Source organism: Motacilla alba, chromosome 2 (genome assembly GCF_015832195.1).
Source record: "Motacilla alba alba isolate MOTALB_02 chromosome 2, Motacilla_alba_V1.0_pri, whole genome shotgun sequence".
NCBI lineage: Eukaryota > Metazoa > Chordata > Aves > Passeriformes > Motacillidae > Motacilla > Motacilla alba.
In genome coordinates, this window is record NC_052017.1 from 117,198,788 (window position 1) to 117,222,096 (window position 23,309).

General features: G+C 43.8%; 1 protein-coding gene and 4 non-coding genes across 5 annotated transcripts in view; 3 read left to right on the top strand and 2 right to left on the bottom strand.

Annotated features, from left to right (window-relative positions):
* DNAJC5B (DnaJ heat shock protein family (Hsp40) member C5 beta) overlaps positions 1-12,330 on the top strand; it is a 36,759-nt gene extending 24,429 nt beyond the window's left edge. Inside the window, exons 2-4 of the mRNA XM_038128620.1 lie at positions 1,956-2,169; positions 6,465-6,639; positions 12,236-12,330. Coding sequence (XP_037984548.1) covers positions 1,956-2,169; positions 6,465-6,639; positions 12,236-12,330 — 484 coding nt within the window. The remainder of the gene's footprint in view (positions 1-1,955; positions 2,170-6,464; positions 6,640-12,235) is intronic.
* A 4,763-nt stretch (positions 12,331-17,093) lies between these two features.
* TRNAY-GUA lies at positions 17,094-17,184 on the bottom strand. Its single transcript is given in 2 exon segments — positions 17,094-17,129; positions 17,148-17,184. It is a non-coding gene; the product is annotated as a tRNA-Tyr (tRNA).
* A 245-nt stretch (positions 17,185-17,429) lies between these two features.
* TRNAR-ACG lies at positions 17,430-17,502 on the top strand. Its single transcript has one exon. It is a non-coding gene; the product is annotated as a tRNA-Arg (tRNA).
* A 1,638-nt stretch (positions 17,503-19,140) lies between these two features.
* Positions 19,141-19,231, top strand: TRNAY-GUA. The gene is given in 2 exon segments: positions 19,141-19,177; positions 19,196-19,231. It is a non-coding gene; the product is annotated as a tRNA-Tyr (tRNA).
* Positions 19,232-22,751: 3,520 nt separating this feature from the next.
* Positions 22,752-22,824, bottom strand: TRNAR-ACG. Its single transcript has one exon. It is a non-coding gene; the product is annotated as a tRNA-Arg (tRNA).
* Positions 22,825-23,309: the final 485 nt, after the last annotated feature.

Consider the following 23,309-nt stretch of genomic DNA (forward strand, 5'->3'; position numbering starts at 1 on the left):
TGGCAGAAGCCATTCCCAGGCTGATATCAGTTTTGATATTGGCAGAATGTCTTCCAGGCAGGAACTGTCATCAGGAACAAAGCAGTTACTCTTTCCTGGAGGAGTAACCTCTACTGGGACGACAGAAGGAAATCAAGTAGGACTCTACTCTGAGGTTAAATTTGTTAGAGGAAGTGTAGGCACACTGCCTTCCCACCACAAATACTATTTTTGGTCATAGCAGTTATGGATAGGTCTCAAAATATTTTGAGAGAATATTTACAAAAAGAAACGTATCTTGGCTGTGATTGAAGCAGCTTAAAACACAACTAAGTCACTTTTGATGCCACTAGAGGTCAGCACTACTCATTAAATAAATGTCCTGGAGACTTTGCAAGCTCCTCACCGGGAGTGGTGATTTTTGAAAATATATACATCTGTCTGTGCTTGTTTTGCAAGTGTGTGTAAGTTCACACTACCAGTGCTTCACGATGGTTGGAAGCAACCCCCTTCTTCTCGATGCCATGCTTCCCCAGTGCTGTGAGCCAAGAGTCACACACTGCACTTTTCAAGCCGTACCTCTCCTGAAATGCCACAGTGCTGAGAACAGTCAGGGGCAAAAAGCAGTGACAAACCCTGACCTAGTAAAGGCTTCCAATGGCGTAAGCAGCCCAAACTAGTTGGCACTGCTCCACTCTCACACCACACAGGGATTACTGCATTTAGTTCTGGGCACCCCAAAATAAGAAGGACATGGACCTGCTGGAGCAAGTCCAGAGAAGGGACATGAGTATGACCAGAGAGATGGAGACAGGCTGAGAGAATTGGTGTTGTTTGGCCTGGACAAGAGAAGGCTCCAGGGAGACCTTAGAGCCCCTTCCAGTACCTAAAGCAGTCCTGCAAGAGAGCTGGAAAGGAACTTTTTACCAGGGCATGAAGTGATAGGACAAGGGGCAATGGCTTTAAACTAAAAAGGAGTATGGTTAGATCCCATATTAGGAAGAAATTTTTTACTGTGAGGGTCATGAGGCACTGAAACAGCTTGCTCAGGAAAGTTGTGGATGCTTCATCCGTGGAAGTCTTCAAGACCAAGCTGGACGGGGCTTTGAACAACCTGATCTAGTGGAAGCTGTCCATGCCCATGGTAGGGAGCCAGACCTAAATGATCTTTAAGGTTCCTTCCAACCCTAACCACTCCATGATCCTGTGGAAATAACCATTCTGTGATGGTTCTTATGATGATCCCATAACAATCCCCTTTTACTCCTTTAAGGATTGTCTCAGAAGCGCAGCAGTGGGGAACTAGGCCAAAAGACAGGCACTTGAAAGCGGGATTAACTCATTATGCTTTGCCACCTTGTGCTTCGAAAAGATGCTTCCCTTCTATTGTAATTCCTAACTGTGCTCTCCATCATCACTGTCTGGGCTTCTGCAAACACAGACACTGTTTACAACATTTTAATGTAGCTACTATTGATAGGCAATCGAACACAGAATTTCCTTTGCCATAAAGAAAATAATGTTGCCTGGATAAGCAGTGTGATCATCATGTTTTTAAACAACCTTTAAAAATGTTTATCTTTGCTAAAACCTGCTAAATGATGCAAATGAGTTGGCAATCATAATGCAACAAATGCCTGTGATTTATTATCATGTTGCAATCTGTGCTTTCATCATATATCACTGTCTACTTTAACACTGTAGCTGACTAGGTATCAATACACAAAGTTCATTCTCAGTGTAATAGGCACACCTCTTTCATCAAAACTTTCCTGTTTGGTTCCTTTGTGTCACTTTTCTTCCACTGAGTACATCAGAGCTGGAAAAAAGGAGGCTGAACACACAGTTCAGAATTGTTATAACTCAATGAAAATATTTTTTGCAATGTTTTGTGTCTGTATACATGCACATATGCAGATGACTTACTTTCCCTCTGGTTTTTTGGTGGTTTTTTTTGTTTGTGTCTCATATTTAAGAAAACTGGCTCTGAAATACCATCCTGACAAGAATCCAGACAATCCAGAGGCTGCAGAAAAATTTAAAGAGATCAACAATGCTCATGCAACCCTGACTGATCTGTCCAAGCGAAACATATATGACAAGTATGGATCATTGGGGCTCTATGTGGCAGAACAGTTTGGTGAGGAAAATGTTAACACCTACTTCATGCTCTCAAGCTGGTGGGCAAAGGTAAGCTGTTATTCTCTTTGGAAATCAAATGTTACAATGCACACTGGCAATTACATACACAAGGAACCCCCTGAAAAACATCATCTCTCTACAGGCTTAAAACTCTAAACTAAAAACTTAATAAAACAAAATTATCTGGAAAATTGACAGTGGCAGAATGTAATGTAAGCTCAGACTAGCACTAATATAGAAAGTTTTCTCTTTTTTTTTAACCTGGTATATAATTATAGTACATGTTTTGTAACACTTTCAGACATTAATTAGATTTGAATCTAGTGCTCCAGGTTAATTTTGACTTTCTTTTCTGTAATGACTAAATAAAAATGACTCATTATTCAAACACAAGAAGTCCCATTTATGTGACAACCAATTAATAAATTATTAAGGAACAAATTTAGCTGTCTTTTTTGCTATATATAGCACGCAACATAAGTAAGCAATAATAATACATAACACTATGATTATGGCCTTGGTGATGGAGTGAGAGAAGGGAACTGAAAGAAAAGGTTAGAAGAGTGGAATGGAGGAAGAGAGTAGGACAAGAAGAGAATGATACACCAAAACCCTGCATATTGCTCAAGAAAAAACACATAATGGGCTGTTCTAGTCATGAAGGAGCTGCGTTCATTTGTTCCCTTATCACACTGGTGTCCTCTGATGTTTGCATGTATCAAATTCAAGTGTTTCTGCAAGTACTGAAATGTTACAGACATGCAACAAACAGAATTGCAAATGTGCAAAATCCATGCAGTTTCCATCCCACCTGTCTCCAGCCACAGCAGCACAGGAAAGCACTCTGCTGGACTCTGACAGGATACACAGGAGGATGATCTGTACTGTTTGAAGCTAGCATGCGATGACAGCTTTTATCTGAGAACTGTGGAACACAGAATTTTCTGTTGGGCAAGGAACAAGCCAGTGCTGCATTGCCTCACTTTCCCCTTTTAAGCTGGGAAGTCACTTGGGCACTTTGGGGGTCTTAGAAGCCATAATTTGACTTCTGAATCAGGATGAGGCAGAAGCTGCTCAAATGCAGAACAGTGCATGAAACCAATGAATAAAGTATTGGTGTTTAAATTAAACTGGCAAAGGTGCTGCTCCTCAGAGGCTGGTTGGAGGCTGCCTCCTTGCAGCTGCTGTAGCTGCCTCCTGCTGCAGGCTGGACACCCCATCGTAGCTGCTGTCATGTCCTGATGGATCATTCCCCCATATCTTTGCTGTCCACCTCTTCTTCTGCCTCTTTGTCAAAGTTAGGTGGCCTCAGCACTGAGAGGGCAACAGTGTGGACTCCTTTAACAGTTTTTGGCAAAAAAGATTTTCTTCACAGTTTCTTTTTTTTTAACTTCTATTTTTCTTTTATTTGGTGATCTTTAATGGAGATTTTATGGAGTATAAAATCCTTTGGGGCCATAAAATCAGGTACAGAAATAACCACAGTGGCTTTGACTCATAAAGAGAGCAGTGGGGAGTACAGAGAGAAGCTCATAAGTCCCTAACAACTAAAGGAGAAATGTGAGGATTACTTCAAGCAACAGAGTTGAGACAAGATATGCTGAAGAGCAAAGTAATCATTGCTTCCTGGTTTTCAAGAATTTTGTACAAAAAAAAATTCCAAAATATGTATATAGAGTAATTTGAGGATCATCACAGGTGGTCTCTCTATGTCTCCCCCAACCCAAAATCCTTCCACCCCCAAAGTATAAAGAGGCCAAAGTGGTTTTGTTAGTTTGTTTGGTTGGTTTTGGTTTGGTTGTTGGTTTTGGTTTTTTTGTTTTGTTTTGTTTTGTTTTGTTTTGTTTTGTTTTGTTTTGTTTTGTTTTTGCAAGGGGAGCTCTCACTATTTCTCATTTGTTTTTAACTCATGTACAAATGCTACATCAATTTGAAATTTTTATATTGGTCATCTTAATACTAGTTGAGTCTGATGTATCATCTGCAGATGACCTCTGGTATCCTGATTTCCTCCATTCTGGTGGAGGACACTAGGGATCACAGCCTTGGCTTGTTATCTTCCTCATTGACTGCACACATTCCTCTTCCCAGCACAATCATACTGGGAAAATCTGACAGTTGCAAGGAGTTTTATCATTAGCAGTAAGGAAGTTCAAATGAAAGGAGAAATGAAAAATGAAAATTACTGTTCTTTTTCAGAGTGCTAGACTTTTTAGCAGGCATATTAAACTGGGAACATCTGACATGGGTAATGGGAACTCAAATTGCTGCTCCACTGGCAGGCATAGAGGTTGTTTGTTTAACTGTTATAGCAGAAACCAATTCACCCTCTACCATGAAGACAGTTCATTGATAACATCAATGAACTGATTTTTGATTTAACAACTATGATAATATAAGCACAAGAAATGTTGAAACATTAAAGGTATCATGAATAAACTCAATGTGTTTTTTCCTCCACACACTTTCATTCTGTTTTATTTTTTCATTCTATACATTGTGGTGATTTATTCTCCATTATGGCATAAGTGATAAACAGTCAGATAACTTATTTTGGGAATTATGGCACCGTTTCAGGTGTCCATTAGAAGAAAAGTATTTTACGACAAAAAGTCTGAGTCCTTCTTTTCATTTAAAAGCACCTTGCTCACTCTAGATACATGCTTATATTAATATTAGGCATATAAATAGTCTTATTACCTTCAAAGATGCTCCAGCCAGCCCCCACTAACATTAGCTCAGACATGCATACATAATATTATTTCCATAGCTCCATTGTCTGAGTTTGACAATATCCTGACATTTGTGCTTACTTTCTTCCTCAAGCAGCATAATGTCTTAGGAACATAACAAATAGCTAGCAAAAGGCAGACTGGAAAACTGTAATGCTGAAGCCTGGCTGTACCTCCAATCCATACATAGCCAGTAGCCACAAAGCTGTGCTGCTTTTACCCACACATTCAGAGAATCATGGAAAGGTTTGGTTTGGAAGGGACCTTAAAGATCATCCAGTTCCAAGCCCCCTGACATGTGCAGAGAGACCTCCCACTAGACCAGGTTGCTCAGAGATCCATTCAACCTGGTCTTCAACACCTCCAGCAATGGGGCACTCATAACTTCTCAGGACAACCTGTTCCAGTGCCTCACCACCCCCACAATGAAGAATTCCTTCCAAATATCTAATCTAAATCTACCCTCTTTCCATTTATTTCTACATATCAGCTTTGGTTTACTTTCCAGGAATGTCAATTGTTTTCCTTTGCTCTTGTACCATTATGTCCATGAAGAGATGTCCATTGAGATTTCTTCTGTGTCACAGACATCTCCATGTAGTCCTGGATCTACCCTGGGTCAGGAGCCAGGCTGCTGTCACATCCCCATGGAGCACAGACTGGCAATGCCAGCCTAAAGGCTCCCCTCCTACATGTCCATTGCTGTGATGCAGCACACACTTAAACATCTGGGGTGCTGTGCTGTGAACCCAGGCACTGACCTCATCTGAAGGAAGAAAGCCCTATAAATTTAAATTTTCTGGCTCTTGACTCTTTCTAAGATCTCTGGGCTTGGTCCCAGGCGATTGTGTTGGCTCTCCTGAATCCTCTATGCTTTGTGCCATGGGGACAAGAGTGATCAAAGGTGGGAACTTGTTGCTACCTGAGTCCCCAAATCAAGAAACCATAGTCCGAGGACTATAATTTAGGAGATGTCACCTGTGTGGTCCTGCACAGGCTAATGGGGCGAGAGAGAGACACCCACAATGGGAAATTCAAATACTGTTATGGCTAAACCTTCCCCTGGAAGCGCTTTTAACTTCTCTTTGACTGTGTGGGGAGTCCATAGCAGCTACATCCAGTCCAAAACTGGATGCCTTATTTCAGTGCCCAAAATTATGTGGGATGCATCTGGGTCTTTGCTTCTTTTTCTTTCAGCTTTGTTATTGACAAGAGCTTGCCAGTAAATAAGTGTTTGCAAAAATGATCTTGGGCAAATGAGTCATTTTAAAGATGGAAATGAGTCACGTTAAGGTGGGTGGGGTTTTGCATACTGCCTGGAGGGTTTTTTGAGGGCCATCAGCAGAACAACAGACTTTCAAACGTTGAGCATGTGGGAGCCTGTTGGTTGGTGTCTTCTTTGTGGATTTGGTCCTTAGTGACACATAGGAGGTTGTGGGTGAGGAGGGCTTTGGAAGATCTGGCCCTTCTTTAGGCACTGGGACAGCAGGTGGACTCCTCTGAGTGCCAAGCACTTAGGAACCAGAGTTTTGCCTTCAGCTGTAAAAGACAGCCACAAGTTTGGGGAAGGTCACTGCTAACAGGACTTTCATCCTGCTGTGTTTAACCCAGGGCCTGTTTGCAGTCTGTGGTTTGCTGACTGGCTGCTACCTCTGCTGCTGCCTCTGCTGCTGCTTCAACTGCTGCTGTGGAAAGTGCAAACCGAAGGCACCCGAGGGGGAGCAGCAGGAGTTTTGTGTGTCTCCAGAAGACTTGGAAGAGCAAATTAAGAACGACATGGAAAGAGGTGTGTATTGTAGGGGCTTACTGTGTGGCAAAGCTGTTCAAAACAATCTTTAAAGCCTGTAGTCCAGATGTTCTGCTCACAACGCTGAGGCTGCTTCCAGACTTCAGTGGAGACATGCCAGATCACTCTAGCTAAGACCACAACCCGGTGAACCTCCCAAATTATGTATTAATACAAAACCAAACTTATGGCAATTGCAACTAAACATCTCCTGTATCTCTTATGAGACACTTACAGAATAATTGTCTTAGGGCTCATTTTAAGAGACAATGTTCACCCTCTAGCCCCCATGCCCACGTTTCTTCATATCCTAGATCCTATGCTCATACATTAGGCTCTGCTGGACTGGTGCCTGTCACATCTGATTGGCCTGAATAAGCTGTCATTCAGACTTTAGTTGTGTAAAATTTATCCCTGCTTGTGGTGGATATTGTACCCATCCAAGAGAAGGCCTCAAGAAAAAATGCAAAGTTTCCGACAGTAAGGTAATGCAGTCACCCAGGAGAGTAAGCATGGGAGCTACCATGGTCCTGTCCCTCTCCCATCCAGCCCCTCAAGCTTCTCACTCTCTTCTGCAATAGCAATTCTACCTTACTCAGGCATTGGATAAAATCCAGGTGTAAACTAATCCTCTCAAAAATGTCTGTAGTTCCTGGCCCATTTAATTCCATGTGCTTCATGGTGGAGCTGGCAAGTGCTAACTTAGGGGCAAGAGGAATAGGGAACTTAGGAGCTGGGAATATGGGCCTGTGGCAGCAGAATGACCTTCAGAGCAGGTCAGCCTCTTTTTTTTGCTTTGCTGCATTCCCCCCGCTGCACGTTCAGGTTTTGGCTATGCCAAGGGATGATGGAGGTGATTTCCTAATTTGGTACTAGTATGGGATACATGCTCTGAACAAACAGTCCCAGTGTGCCGGAGAGGGGCAGTTTTGCCTTCATATTCAGGGGAAGTAGACACATCCCAAAGGGGATAGATATGTACAGGGTGAGAGGTGCAGTGACCCTTGCTACAGCAATAAGAACCCAAGGTACCAGGGAAGGACTGAGGAACAATTTTCAGTTGCAAATTTTTATAAACTATGATTATGGTTTTTTTATGAGGAAGGACCTAAGTCAGCTCACTCTTTTTCTCTTCCATTGTTACGGAAGATCTTATACTGTTATATTCTTATGTTTATTATGCTTAAAATAGCACTGCCAGATTGCAAATGTCATGTTCCCTTAGCAGTAAGAAAGTTTTCCCCCCCAACTTTTCACACAAATTTACCCTTCCATAAATATGTAACAAAACACTTGTAGTAGTTGAAACAAATGCTATTTTTATAACTGTTATGCCAACGTATGGTGATGTTTTTAAACTGATTTTGCCTAGAGGCATATCAAGGTAAACACAGTCAGCTTAAAAATTGATCATACCTAATCAGTCCCTGCAAAGGCAATAAAAACTACTAGTGAAAACTTTATAACCACAATACCTTGAGACAAATCTAATAAACTTTACATTAGGCACCTGAAAAGTGCAAATCTAAACTGGGTCTTGTTCTTCCTGAGTCTAGGATACCAAAGCCAAGTCTAAAGTAGAAGGATGGAACTTCTTCAAATCTATTCTGATTTGAAGAATCAGAATATTTAATTTCTGCCCGTTTTCTTCACCTGTTTATTTTTAATTTGGTTTATATTTATTTTAATTCTGCCTCAAAATCCAGAACAAAATTCCCCAGTGGCAGAAAAGAAATTGCTCTTTCCTTCTGGCACAGGTACCAGAACGTATAGGTATTCCTTAATTTTAGGCCCTCTTGACATGCCTTTACTCTCACCGAGTCCCAATGAGATCAATTTTAAGAATTAATTTTAAATGCTGAGCAAAGTACCAGTCTGAAAAATGAACATAATATAGAATTTCATGTTTTAAGTATTTGGAAGATAATATTAAATACAATACTTAGGTAGGGGCTGAAGAAAACTAGATCTTTATACCTTTCCTACCCTCCTCTTCAGTCTTGCTACATTTTCCTCCTAATCAAAACCAGCAAGTCTCAGTAAAGCAGAATTCTCTTTATTTTAAAAGAGATCAACATGTAAGGAATAAAAATAAAAGCTTTATGACAAAGGGTAACATCAGCATCTTTTCTGCAGCTGAAAGGAAAACAGACAATGCATTTAGGAAAAAAAAAAGAGAATGACAACCAGATCAAAGTGTGCTTCCTCCCTTCCTTCTTCCCTTGTCACCCCAACTTCAGGCATGCTGGCCAGAAAGACACAGCTGACTTTTAGAATAGCAAGGACTGTGCATTTTTGAATGTTGAGCCATGGAAATTAATACTCAGGCCTTCCTTTAGGTAAATAATAGAAATGTCCCTGTATGTAATTCAGAAACAAACTGTGTAATTCAGAATCACTTGTGCAGCAGATTTAATTTTGGAAGAGGAGATTCTATTAGGATCCAAGTTTTTTGCATGACCTCTGAGCACAGACTGAGCATTCCAGCCACTAATTAATTTCTTTGCTTCCTGCTGTCCCCAGCATCTACAATATTGCTAACCAGAACTTCTCACTGAGGTCAAAATGCAGATTTTTCAAGCTAAGGCCACACTAAAAACTATCCAAATATTTTTTAATCAGTCATTGCTTTTCTGAGGAATGCATCATTGATAAAGCATCAAAATTCCAGATGCTACAAAGCTCTGAGACTGAGCCCTTAGCAGTTGTGCTCAGTGGGAGCTGCCTGCTGCTGACAGTACTGCCCAAAGGAGTTGAGATTTAAACTTCAACTATCGAACTCACATGACTACAATAATTTCTCAGTTCCTCACATTTCTCATTAACAAAATTAAGGTTTTACACAGTTGATTTCATTCCTCAAAGTAACATATCATAAAACATAATTATTAGTGAAAAAGAAAGAGGTGTGAGGCCAAAGATTTAGTGATCCATTCCCTAAAATGTAAGAGCAAAGTGAGTTGCCACTGAAATCAACATAATCATGCCAAAGGCTTCAATTCTGTTGGTATGCTATTTCTCTAGGAAAAGATATTTTCTAGGGGAATTTATATTCCTCTAAAAGAAGGTTTTAGTCAAATAAATGCCACTAGTTCTAGTGCTCAGCTAGTTCAATGACTCCCTTGAGAGCCTCGTTTTACAGCATGTATTTCCAGGGGTAAGATGACCATCAGAACTAAAGGAAATTAGGGGCTTGCAAGCTCTGGCACACACTTAGCTTACAAGGATTTCCCCACATAATTATTGATTTGTACCAGAAGACTCTGACCTAATATAGAGCAGAAGACCAAAAATTAAATGTTGTGTTTGGGTTATTACATTTTAAACATGACGTTTTTTAGTGTTTCAGATCAAACATGACATTAGAAAGGTGCAAAATAAGGTAATCTGTGGTATCATGCCATGATGTTACAGGTAACCTGTCAAAATGCACTGGCAGAGGGAAGTATCACTCGCTTGTCTGCAGCACAGACACGTGCAGCACTTCATCACTTTCCCACACACATGGGGCTGGTTGACAGATTTTGCTTCCACTGAAGTTGATGGCAAAATTTTTGTTAACTTTTGTGTTCCTGGAGGAGGTGGCATTGGAATTTGGATTGCCTTTGTATTTCAGGCTGTAACGATGCACTCAAAGCAGTTTGGCAGGTCTGTTCTCTCCTGTTCGGTTATCATTGTGAGAACAAAGCAAGGCATTTCTAGACCAACTTTTATTTTACAGAAACTGAATTCTGGGAGAGAAAAAAAAGGACAAGAATAAAAGAACCTGAGTAGAAAAATACTTTCCCAACTCAGAAGCAAAAAGTTTTTATCACTTCATTGTCTCCTCCACACTCCATATGATACAAATGTAGGCGAACAGTGAGCAGGAGCTATCTATAGAAGGCAGTTTAAACTGTGAATTCTGCCTCACCTCCATTCTGCAGCTTGCCATTAGCAGACTATATTTGTGCAGTTTATTATGCTATGGGTCCCTGTTCTGCTAAAAAACCCTGTAATAAATCTTAGAAGGGTGCAAGCAGCAAAATGCTTGGTGAGGGTGTCAGCTAAGAGCTGTCTGCAGATCAGCTGGAGGCAGCGCAACAGATTTGCAGTGGGTCCTGTTCTCCTGTTGCACACCTGGGTATCACAGCAAAATGAACTGCTAATCTCTGCCCTCCATCAACAATCTTCCAGAAAATGAACAACTTGGAGGCAGTAGTGGGTGGGAGGGAACGCTGCTCAGAAAACTAGAAAACACACAGCAACTTAAAAATGGATTGGAACTGCCAAACTAATATGAGCCTGAGCTGAGCTCAAAGCATTAATTACTCATATACTTTTAGAAGTTATGAAACACGTCTGTCTTTGACCTTGTGTCTAAATATGGAATTGCCCATACAGAGAAGCTGCTTGGCATTTAATCATTCTTGCCTTTCACCTTGACAGAGTCAAAGTTGTTCTACCCCCACTGAGTGGAAGCCGTATGGCATGCAATTAGATTCCTGCTCTGGGTTAAGTTACTCCTGTACATTACATCTTTTGCCCATGATTCATCCCATCAACTGTCATGTAAACAGAAGGAAATGTCAGATGAGATTTTTTTTCCTGAACATTTGGTCATTTGGCAAAAAAAGTCATAATTTGTATTCGATTACTGTGAAGACTCTGTTAGTATCAAGATATAGAGAGTCCAAAGTTTTCATACAAAACGCTTCATAGCTGGACTTGTAAAAGTCAATCTCTGAGACTTGAGTACTTCCCTCCCTCCAAAAAAAAAGAGGGTTGGAAAGAGGCCCAGGAAAAGGGCAACCAAACCTTCTTCTTTATCAGATGGAACACAGTAGCCATCAAGAAACTCTGTAAAGACTTCACTTCTACTTTCCTCCACTCTACAACAAATGCATTTTTTATAGATATATTGGAAAAGCAAACACAAAATTGCACAGAGTGAGAAAGTACACAGCAGTAAGGATTTAGATAGTGATAATATGAAGTTTTGGTAGTTCCAAATTCATTAAAATAGTAATTCCCAGAGTCCTATTGCATATGCATTACATGAGACTTCAAATTCAATTTAACATTTTTGTTTAACTAGCTGGCTTTCAGGATATATATGATTTCTCTCCTCTCAAGTGTATTACTATTACTGCTCATGCATTTTTTTTCCTTTAAACTCTCCTCTTTCTTTACAGTCAACTCTGACTTCTTCAAGACTCATTTCTGTCCCATTCTCACAAACATCGTCAAGGTTAGTGCTTGCTGACTCACAACAGTGCTGATTATATTCAGCCATTTGTCAGAACAAGCACTTGCTATTAGAACAGGCAGGAACCTTTAGCCTGCAAGCTCTGCAAAGCACCAGGCACAGCAAATGTCCAGTCTAACAGCAGCAGCAACTCCCAGAAATCTGCCATTGTATGAGAACTAGGAGGAAGAGCATTTGTAGGCTGGGTGCGAGCAGTGTCACCTTGTTGGTACCCACACAGCTGTCTGTGAAACCAAATTAAGCTGTAACCAGAACAGCAAATGAAATGTTGTGGTGCTAACAAGCAATCTGACATTGGTAGCAAGTGAAGGATTCTTAAAGTAATCTTTGTTGTCCTCTCCAATTTAGATGGAGAAACTCCTATTACGCTTCAGCCGACCAACGCCACTGAGAAGACACAACTGATTGGGGACAGCCGTCGGAGCTATCGCACAGAGTCCTAGGGCAGGCCAGGGACCTGCTGGGCTTCTCACCGAGTCTCACAGCGAGAAAAACATGTGACAAGTTCTGCAGCCTGTGTTCATAGCTGTCTTTAAGTTAATAAAAAGTAACCTGAGAGTGATTTCCTACCGAGGCAGAATCTCGCTCTACGCTACTTCCAATAGTGATAACTGCACTGTGTAGGGAGATACCTATGGCCTGTACAGAGCATGCCGGTCTCTCACAGCTTCAGATTGTCTTTCCCTCTAGTAGTGTTCCCTTTGATATACCTGGTCTTCTCCCTGCCTGCATCTGTAGTTTCACCTCCCAGACACAGTCTCGAGTCCCTTTATGGACACACTGGCTGTCTTCCCTGCCCCAGGAACTTTCCCTGCATGCAGCAGTTTTGCCAGATGTGAAACATTCCTGTGAGGGAGCCCTAGAAGTGCTCTTTAGTGGGTCTCAGGGAGGAAGTTGTTAGCAAGACAGATGCCGCTCTCCTTCCCAGAGAAGTGCTCTTTGGAGGGTAGCTGGTGGCTTGCTGGGACCCAGCTCTGGCAATTATAAATCCTGAGCCAAGACAAAGTGCTAGGAGATTTTTCTGATGGTTGTTACAGCGCAGGTCACTCCAAATCCAGGAGCCTCGTCCAGAAGCACACATAGGCTCTGTGACTTCCCCATCAAAAGCTGCAAGCCCATGAGACAAACCCTGGGCTGTCACAGAGCCTCTCTCCTCCTCCCACAGGCCTGTGGCAAAGCTCCTCCTTTTGGTTCCCAGCCAACAGCTTTCTGCCAGCTGGCTTATTGCACCATGCCCTTGGCTTGTGGCCCTACTGCCCTGCTGGCACTGGGCTGGGAGCCATCGCTTCAGCACAGGCACTGGGGCTGTGGGAGCAGCAAGGACTTGGCAGGGAAAGCAAGCAGCAAAGGAGTGACCGTCCTCCTCACCAGCTCATTGGGGTAAGACTGAAACCTCCCTTCTGTGCCAGGCACAGGGGCTTTGAGAGCACATGGCATGATTTTAAAAATAAAGAGGCGGGAATGAGGTGTAGGTTCAGGTGCACCACTGCACAAATCAGTGGAGATACATGTGGGCATGGCTAAAGGAGGCATGAAGAACTTAGGCCGCTAATTTGTAAGAGCTAAAGAAATACCTCTTAAATCTTAAGCTTAGCACCTCACTGATTTGACATAGTAGTTAAGGCCTGAGGCGGCAGAATTTCTCCTCATTGATCATTTTACATCAATCATTGTCAGTTCTGTGTATTTGCCATTTTTGCATGCTGTGGTCAAAAGGGGGGTCACAATGTTCCACTAAATTATACAGACTTGTGAATATATAACTAGCTGAAAGTGTTGTTCCCTTGATTAAAGTTGGATCCCACAGTTGTGAAACATTATTATCTTCCTTCTACTCTCACCTGTGATCAAATGTCATTCAGCTAAATATATTGGGAAAATAACGTGTTTTATAGAACCAGCTGTAACTCCAAAGTCAAGACATACTACTTTCAATGTTTCTTTAAAAGCCCCATAACACAAGGATATTTTCATGACCATTACTTCCTGTTCAAGTTATATATCTGTTCTCTGGATACAGGCACTGGGGACAGCCAACACATTGCCCTCACGAATGGCCCTGGTTTTCTGCTTCAGAACAGAGGGAAGATGCTGGCATGGCCAGAGTGCACAGGCACTCATTTCCCTCCTACCCACAGGCTCCTCTTTGTCCTCAGCTGCAAGGATTTTGGAAACCATGCATATGCATGTAATTCCAGACCACCACCCTACCTGCCCACTGAGGATGTGCCCATCCAGCCCAGTGGTGCCAGGAGAGGGGGCTGGTGCCACCATCCTGCCACTGAGGAGACATGACTCCAGAGGCTTGTCTTTCCAGTGGCAGCCGAGTGCTGCACATCTTCCTGTCAGGGGGATGGATCAGACAGCACTGGGGTGCTGTGAGATGGGCAGAGCCCAGAGACTGGGTGTGTGCTGTGGACACCAGCACACACACTCCTCTTTTGACTCTCTCCACTATTCCCCTTCTCAGGGTGTTTGTTCTGGAGTAGGATGTCATCCCCAATGAAGGAGCAGGGAAAGCACATAGTACATAACAAATCTGCAGGTGAAGTAATTTCCTAAGTTTCACTGTCTGGTAGAGAAATTTAGTGTGAAAATGTCCAAATGTTACCTAGTGACTATTTCCAGCAGAGAGCTGAAAGAGGCACTGGGAGAAAAGTCTGCTGGAAAGCTATGTTTTATACATGGAATCCTTTCCCATGTGAAATCCATCCTACTTTTGCCATGGAAGTCACTGGGAATTGCACCCTTGATTTCAGCAACAGCTACAGAGCAAGCCTAAAGCCAGGGAGGAAGAAGTGAATCCCATAATAGCAAAAGCAATTGGGGAATTTTTTCACATGCAACACCTCTGATGGGTCTAGAGGGCCACAGCCAAAGTTCACCAAAATCAAGGAAATTTTCTCCATGGGTTTGAGATGTACTGCAAGTCATGTGGTTCTTATTTGCATTCTCTAAATGAGAGCCTTTTCTTGGGAAAGATTTATGGCTTGATCTCACAGTGTGAAGCAAAGATGGACAAGCTGCTGCATGTTTTACAGACACAAGGTTCTGTACAGAAGAGCCACAGTGCATTAGTTAGCATGTCAGTTAGCAGAAAATCTCAGAAGAAAACAGTGACCAAGCCTCTGAGGGAGTTGTCCAGGACTTGCAGCTTAAAGATCTGAGTGTCTGAACTCACGGTTTAATTTCAAATGGGTAACTTAGTTTTTAAAGTACCAAAGCATTTGTGTCTCTCACTGATGTGAAGATCATCTATTCTGAAGACATGTGGAGATAGAATGATAAAGGATTTCAGGACTTAGCTCTTCAGTGTGATTTTACTCCTTTGTTTGCTTTTCAGAAAAGTTTCTAACACGAACACATGCTAACATTATCTGCTTTTGTGTACAGTTCAGTTGCACACCCAGAAATCTTCTCAAAATGTACATATTCTTAATTTTTTTCTCTGTTTTGCTACATTTATTTATATGTAAACTTCCATGTGTTCAAATCTACCTTGGCTGTCAATCACTCTGACTAATAAAAGTTGTATGTATGAATTGTAGCACTCCCTTTACCTTGCCACACTATCAACAACTTCATTCCAGTAACAGCTAGAGAAGCTGTTGAGACAGCTGGCCCGAGTTATGGCTTTGCTCCCTGGCAAGTGTCAAATGACAGCTCAGGGTTTCCCCGAAGAGGAACTTGCTCTTGGATTGCAGCAGATGTGCCTGCCCATGCAAAGCAGCCAGAGCCATGGCCTCACATTTTAAGTCCTTTACTTAATGCAGAATGCTTGTAAAAGAAATCATCAGTGTGACAAAGGGATGTAACTCAGTAGTTTCACTGGAATCAGCCTCTGTATGGAAGAATTTCCCCCAGCAAGAGGTGTGTGCAGAGAGTGGAACCATGGTGCTGCTGAGGACAACAGCAGACATCCTGAGACATCCAGCACCACACTCCGGGGTTTTGCATCTGTTCAAGAGCCAGCACAGAGTGCCAGATAATCTGGGCATGCTACAAGACAGGAATATTTGTCACTAGGTTGGTATCTAGCCTCTGTGACCACAAAAGCCCAAGCATTTGAAAAATGGACAAGGGGCAGCTGTTTTGGCTGTATGTATTCTCTCAAAGATCTGTTCCTTTGTGTGCTTAGATATTAACACATACCCAGATTCACTCAAAACACCAAACAGAAGAGGCAGCATCGACAGTTTAGGCGTACCATCATGTAACTAGTTATTTTAGGTAGTTTGTGCACTTTTACTCCCCTCAACAAGTTTGTGGCTTAAGCCACAACGCTTAATACAATTGAAGAAGCATGCTAAACTGAACATAGTTAAAATTATTGATATTTTTTCCTATGTTATCATTTCCTGTAGAAAACAGTGTGCTGTTACGAACCAGGGAGAAAGACCACAGATGACCACAACTCCCTTCCTTCCCTCCAGAAACTGAAGTCAGCTCACTCATCACATCTGGCCTCTCCTTTCACTTTGAGAGATGAATGGGTACAGAGTTTCGTGCAAGAGAACTCAGTCCTTTGTGCCAGTTTCATCCATTCCAGGGCTGGGAAGGCAGTAAGATGGGACAACTGTGTGGTAGCTGACACCTCTAATAGACAGACCCTGGTAAGAACACTCAGTTTTCGACCAAAGGAGAGAGTCACTACATGCTAATTTTAGAACGAGTTGGGTAGGAAGGGACCTTAAGTATCATTCAGTTCCAACCCTTGACCATGGGCAGGGATGTGTCCTGTCCAGCCTGAACTTGAACACTTCAGTTGGCTGGATAAGAACATGTATTCCTTTTGTGGCAGCATGTACAGATAGAGCCTTATGCTGTAAAAACAGTGTCTAGACATTTGGAAGAGAGGAGAAGAGACCTGGAAAAATGACCTTCAGAATTTCAACATCCTAATTAACTGCGATGAGACAAAGGGATCTCAGTCTCTGCACTGACTTGCTTTGTGGCACGTTGGAGTATGAACACACATCTCATTTTCCTTTAGAAATTTAGGAGGTGTTGGCAGTCCTGCATTAGGCCCAGCATACACTGCTCCCGCAGGAACAGTCGCTCCCGAGAGTGAGGCACAGCGCACAGGCTCGGTTTGCGATGCGGCCGGAACTCTTCTAGAAAAGCAACCGTATCTGCAAAAGCCTGAAGACACAATTGTTAAAAGGCATCTTCGCATAGAAGGGAGAAAAAAAAAAATTTTGCCGTCTCCTTCGAGCCGGAATCGAACCAGCGACCTAAGGATTCCCGTGGGGCGCAGCCGCTACAGTCCTCCGCTCTACCAGCTGAGCTATCGAAGGGACTTGCCGTCCGGCCCGCCGCCGCGCACCAAGACCGCACCGGCTCCCCTCGCGCATGCGCGGCACGCAGCGCCTCCGGGCGGGCCTCACGGCCGGTCGCGGGGCAGGGCGGGAACGCCGGGAGCGCCCCCTGCCGGAGGGGCGGGGCGGGGCCCGGGCCGTGAGGGGCGCCCGGGGGGCCGGGGAGCCCGTGGAGCCCTCGCTCTCGGCTATACAGGACAGCAAGGATGGCTGCTGATCGTGCGGGGCCAGTGGCGCAATGGATAACGCGTCTGACTACGGATCAGAAGATTGTAGGTTCGACTCCTGCCTGGCTCGCATGTTTTTTTTTCTGTTTTCACCCGTTGGAGGTGGGCGTCATGGTTTTCCTTCTGATCTCACCATCCTGGCTTCTTAAGATTTCTCTTTTCTTTTTCTCATCCGATCTCATCATCCTGACTTTGTCAGGAACTGGAGTGACAGGACAAGGAGTAAGAGGTACAAAATGAGAGGGGAAATTTAGAGATTAGGAGGAAATTCTTTGCTGTCAGGCTGGTGAGACACTGCAGCAGGTTGCCCAGGAAGGTTGTGGAGGTCCCAGCTCTTGCAGTGTTCAGGACCAGGCAGGATTAGGCCTTAAGCAAGACCTGATAAAGCCTGAACAAGACAAGCGTGTCTTGGTGGGAGGTGTCCCTGTCCCTGACAGGCAGGTTAGGATCTGTAAGGTCCCTTGCAACCCCTTAAAATTCTGTGATTTATCCCCATTTGTCTGCCTGGTAGTGCTGTGTTTTCCAAAGCGAAACACCACCGTAGGCTTAAATTTTTCTTTTTTTTTTTTTTTTTCCAAATTTTTTTCCAAGCCTGCTGTGATTAGGAATGTTGTTTATATTCTAATTATCCCTTAGTCCTCAGAAGTGCAAGAACATCCGTGTTGTGCAGTTGCATGAAAAGTGTGTGATTTTGCAACAAAACCCAAACATTTTTCATTTCCATTAAGGCTATGCAGCGAATCAAGAAGAGCTTGCAAGCAGGAGAGGCGAGGAAGGCATTCCACATGTTTAGATTCAAGAGCACACCCTAGCTTCAGAGCAGCCACTTATCACAGAATGGTTTGGGTTGAAAGGGACCTTTAAAGGTCACCTACTTCCAACCTTCCTGCAATGAGCAGGGACACTGGATAGCTTCAACTCAATCAGGCTGCTCAGAGGCCCAGACCTTGGATGTTTCCAGGGAGGGGCCATTAATCACCTTTCTGGGCAACCTCTTCCAGTGTTTTCATGAAACCCACTGTAATTTTTTTTCCTTATATCCAGTCTGAGCCCACCCTCTTTCAGTTCAAAGCCACTACCCCTTCTGTTGTTACTGCATGCCCATGGAAAAAGTCCCTCTCCAGCTCGGTTGGAACTCCCTTCGGTACTGGAAAGTGCTCTGAGGTCTCCTGGGAACCATCTCTAGGCTGAACAACCAAAATTCTCTCAGCCTGACTCCACAGGAGAGTTGCTTCTACCCTCTCATCACTTGGTGTCCCTCCTCTGGACTCACTCCATGTCTTTCCTGTGCTGAGGCCCACAGAACTGGACACAGCAGTGTGTGGATTCACATGTCCCAAAAGAAGTGATTCGCCGTGGCATGAATAAATAACTGCGGTACCTCACGAGCGCTGCTAACACTTCGAAGCGATGTGTATGTGTGTTGCTGTGAAGGGTCCTGCTTTTGCTTCTCGACGCACGCCTGTGCAAAAACATGCACAGCCCAGGTAGGGTCAAACCTCCACTCCCCGCACTCGAAGATAGACGTGTGAGCCATTACACCATTAGCTGACTCCCTGAGCCGGCAGCGGCCGCTGCTCACTCAGCCCAGCCTCTTCCCGCGCCTCTCCCCCGTGAGGGCCGAGGCTGCCGGGAGCATGCGCAGCACTGCGCGCGGGGCGGGGCTGGGCGGGGGCTTCTGCGGCCGCTGGGGGGCGGCGGCCATGTCCCTTCGATAGCTCAGCTGGTAGAGCGGAGGACTGTAGAGGCCTCGCCCCGCGGGAATCCTTAGGTCGCTGGTTCGATTCCGGCTCGAAGGAGACAGTAAATTTTTTTTTTCTGGGAACGGAGCGCGGCTTCGCTCACCGCTCAGGAAGACGCTCCCGGAGCCGTTTACAAACACGTGTGATGCACAAGCAATTCACCTTTTTTTATTCTCTCCTGAGGGGAAACAAAATTCAGAAAACACCGCAAAGAGATAGCAGCCCTGCAGTAAATACTGAAATAACTCTTACAGCGATGCTTTTGGAAGTGTTTTGTTGTTTTCAAAAAATATTAGTTATTATCATGTTTGATAAAACTATTATTAATTATTTTTAATGAGATTTAATAAATAATTTATTATCATAATCACAGAATTGTTAGGATTGGACAGGACCTCTGGAGACCCCCCTGCTGAGGTAGAGTCACCTAGAGCAGTTTATATGGGAATGCATCCAGGTGGGTTTTGAATGTCTCCGGAGAAGGCGATTCCATTACCTCCCTCAGCAGCCTGTTCTAGTACTCTGCCACCCTCAGTGTAAGGAAGTTCTTCCTCATGTTGAGCTGGAATTTCTGGTGCTTTAGTTTATGGACATTGCTCCTTGTCCTGTCACTGGGCACTGCTGAAAAGAGTCTGGCACCATCCTCATGGCAGCCACCTCTGGGATACTTATATGACTTAACAAGATCCCCTCTCACTTTAATATTTAGGATCCTCCCATGTGAAGCCAAAAATAATTAATAAAATAATTTAGTTCAATCTTAGCTAGTTTTGTTAGGTCTTCTTTTCCATGGTGATCCTTTGTGTTCCACTCTGGGTCTCTCCCCATTTTGCATGTTGCTTTGTGTGATGCCAAACAATCTGTACTGATTGGGCTTTCTGTGATGCCTGATAATTCCTACAGGAGGGTTGTGAGCACCCTGGCTGATAGGAGTGGATAAAAGTCCTCCACCACCTCTTGGCTTAAGGCAACAAATGTGATGTTTGGTCCTTTGGATGTGCCAGAAAGAGTGACGTGGGATGTTCTAGCAGAATGTGGAGCAGAGGGAGAGGGGTCACAGAGGTCCTTACACAGAAGGGGTTTGATGCAGACCGACATGGGCTTGCTTAGGACATGGTTAATAAGAGAGCCAGCACTCATACTCTGCTTTTTTCTCTCCTGTGCTCTATTGTTCCTTTTTCCTTCCAGTCTTCTTTTCCATTACAGGTGCTACGTGGGGTGCAGAAAAACATGCTTGGCAGCAGCTCCTGGCTTGGAGAGAGTAAACGTGTCTGAAAGTGTCCAAATCTGTCTGCATAGCAGGGGGAGAATGGAAGTGAAGTTTTCTCCTTCAACAGAACCCCGTGTGAGTCTTCTCTCTGAGTGGGAGTGTTTCTCTGGGGTAGATTTCAGATATGAGAGCAAGGAGGACCCACTCTCTGTGGGAATATAGTACAAGCAAGATTATCAGCAGGGAAACAGATTTATGAAACTCAGGAGGAGTCAGTCCTGCGCACTGCTTCTCTTTGTGCATTACGTCCCTGGCCCCAGATACCCCTTCATTAATTAGTGTGGTTTTGTGCATGTGTGTGGACACGCACACAGACACCACCAGCAACCTTTTCTTCCCTTCTCCTCCAGCATGGTGCAATGTATCCCTCTCAGAAACTGTCCCATGAGGAACTCAGGCATGAAAACCTGGCTTTTAGGGAACAGAGGCATCTCAGTGAGCACAAATTGAGGAAAGACATCCATTTCCTTAGCTGTCTGTTATCCACACAACTTCATACTCACTGGCAGTCAAATCTGAATCCACAGTCCAAAATCACATCCCTGTGCCATTCCCTAGTGCGGGACAGGGCACAGACTCTATTTAGAGCCAAAGATTTATTTTATTCCCAGGGTTCACCCCTGCCCATATAAACGTCTCTGAACTCCTTTGTTCCTTTTCACTGATTCAGTGGCAACTCTTTTCACTTCTCCTAAAGGATAGCTTCCAAAATAAAAGCACACACAGACTTTCTTCAAGAGAAGGGATCATCTCCTTTCTCCCCCTCTCTCCATCTCTAAGATATTTTTTCTCTCCCACCCACTCAGGAAGAATTGACATGCATTTCTGTGTAAGAGTGTAATACTGCTGAGGGATAATGAAAGCCAGGAAAGGAAAAAAACCCAACAAAACCAAAAACCCTCACGAAATGTCCTGGTCTCAGGACTCACGTTATGCTAAGCAGCTATTCTCTCTCTTGAGCTATAGCCTTTTACATTCATGTGACTCTTTGGCTCAGCTTCCCATTCTTCTAGGACATGCTCGTGGATCTAAAGGTACTAAATGTTTTTCACTACAGTAGCAAACTATTCAGTGCTTGCTTAATAGTGTAACTTGTGAAATACTTCATTTAGGTGCAAGTTAATAGTGACAGTCACCTGCAAGTGTATAATTATTTTTGTATCTGGTCTCCAGCAAGGGCCACTAACGAGCTCTGTGTGTACAGTCTATTCAATCTTTCTATCACTTAATTATGGAGGGTGCCAGAGACTATAAGAACCCAAATCATGCAACATTTCACTCTGATACACTGGGTTGCTTGCCAGAGTAGGGCACTTCAGGCAAACAAGGGATGAGGGTTTTTAAATAGCCTGATGGCTACAGGGGGGACACTGCTGCAACAGAAAGGAAATGTTCAGGTCCTGTCTTGTAAGAAAAGGTTTGTTTGTATTTCAAACAAAGGTTGTCCCTTTTGCTGGAGAAACGGAAAACAGAATAAATCTCATGGGAATATGAGGGTAAAAAAGTTTCAGTCTGCCTGAAGTATTTCAAAGGAGAGATGGTGAAAATGTTCCTGCACAACAATATGCTTCCTGATGGATGCTGTTTGAGATATGTGGCACATGCATAGACAAGATGTTCTGCTGATTGCAAAGGTGGGAAACCACTGGAAACGAGAGAGCACTTTCCAGATTTTATTAGTACCTGAAAATTGAATATTCCTTTTCTGAGGTACTCTTTGTCAGTATATGTATTTTGAGTATTGTAAACACATGCTTCTTTTTGTACCTGCTCTCACCTGACCTAAGTGGGATTTCAGGATTACCCATTCATTCAGCTATCAGCAGCTCTCCCAGCTCACATCCTGGATACTTAGACATGATTTTTATCTCCTTGGCACATTCTCCTGCTCTGTTTCAGCAGGAGGAGTTGGATAAGTGAGCATCCTCCAGGGTCAGCCAAGCTGGAGTGTGACAGTGGAAAACTGGAAGATGCTGGGAATAGAGGAGAATATGGAAAGTTCCCAGTGGGGTCGGGAAAGATCCATGTAATAAAATCTTTTCAAAAATAAGTCTGTTTGGAGGTGGAGTTGACCCAATTGAAAATTCCCAAGCACAATGAGCAGGATGTGTGGGTATTAAAATAAAGGAACACAAAATCACATCTCCAGCTTTTGAACTGCTTGGTTGTCGAGGTTTTGTTTTGTTTTGAATTACCCAAGCTTCGCAGTTTTCCCTCCACGTACGCACAGAGGGGTGGGTGGGAACCTGGGGGAAGACCAGGGTTAAGAAGGCGAGAAAGAGTGTGAGACTGTAAAACTGAAAAGAACGAGCCAGGTAGGAGTCGAACCTACAATCTTCTGATCCGTAGTCAGACGCGTTATCCATTGCGCCACTGGCCCCCAGCTGTGTGCACTGACCTATGAGGAGGTGCTATATCCTCTATTAGGGACTAAGGGGACACTTCTGATGTCTTCCAAAATGCAGAGGTTGCGCAGTGGAAATCCCAATATCTGTGTCCAAGCTCCACATCTGATATTACTTCCCTGTGAGGAGAAGCTTCGCAAGTGCAAGCTGATGATAAGTCCCACTGTGTCACCTGCTGCAATATCTATGCTGAAAGGAAAACAGGAAGACCATCATAATACCATCCAGTTCCCGAATTCTGGCAGATGTGTCATGCCCCTTCACTCATAAACTCTGTTGTCTCCCTGCCCCTAGCAGCCGTTTGGGCCATCAGAGCCTGCCTGTTCCCCTGGTGTCTGGAGGAGGAATCCCAGCTGGTGGGAGAAGGAGGAGGAATCTGCTGCTTCCATAGTTCTGTAGCAGACGAGCCTTCACTCCATGCCTGGTCCTGCCTCCCAGATCAGACAGACAGAGCCTGGAG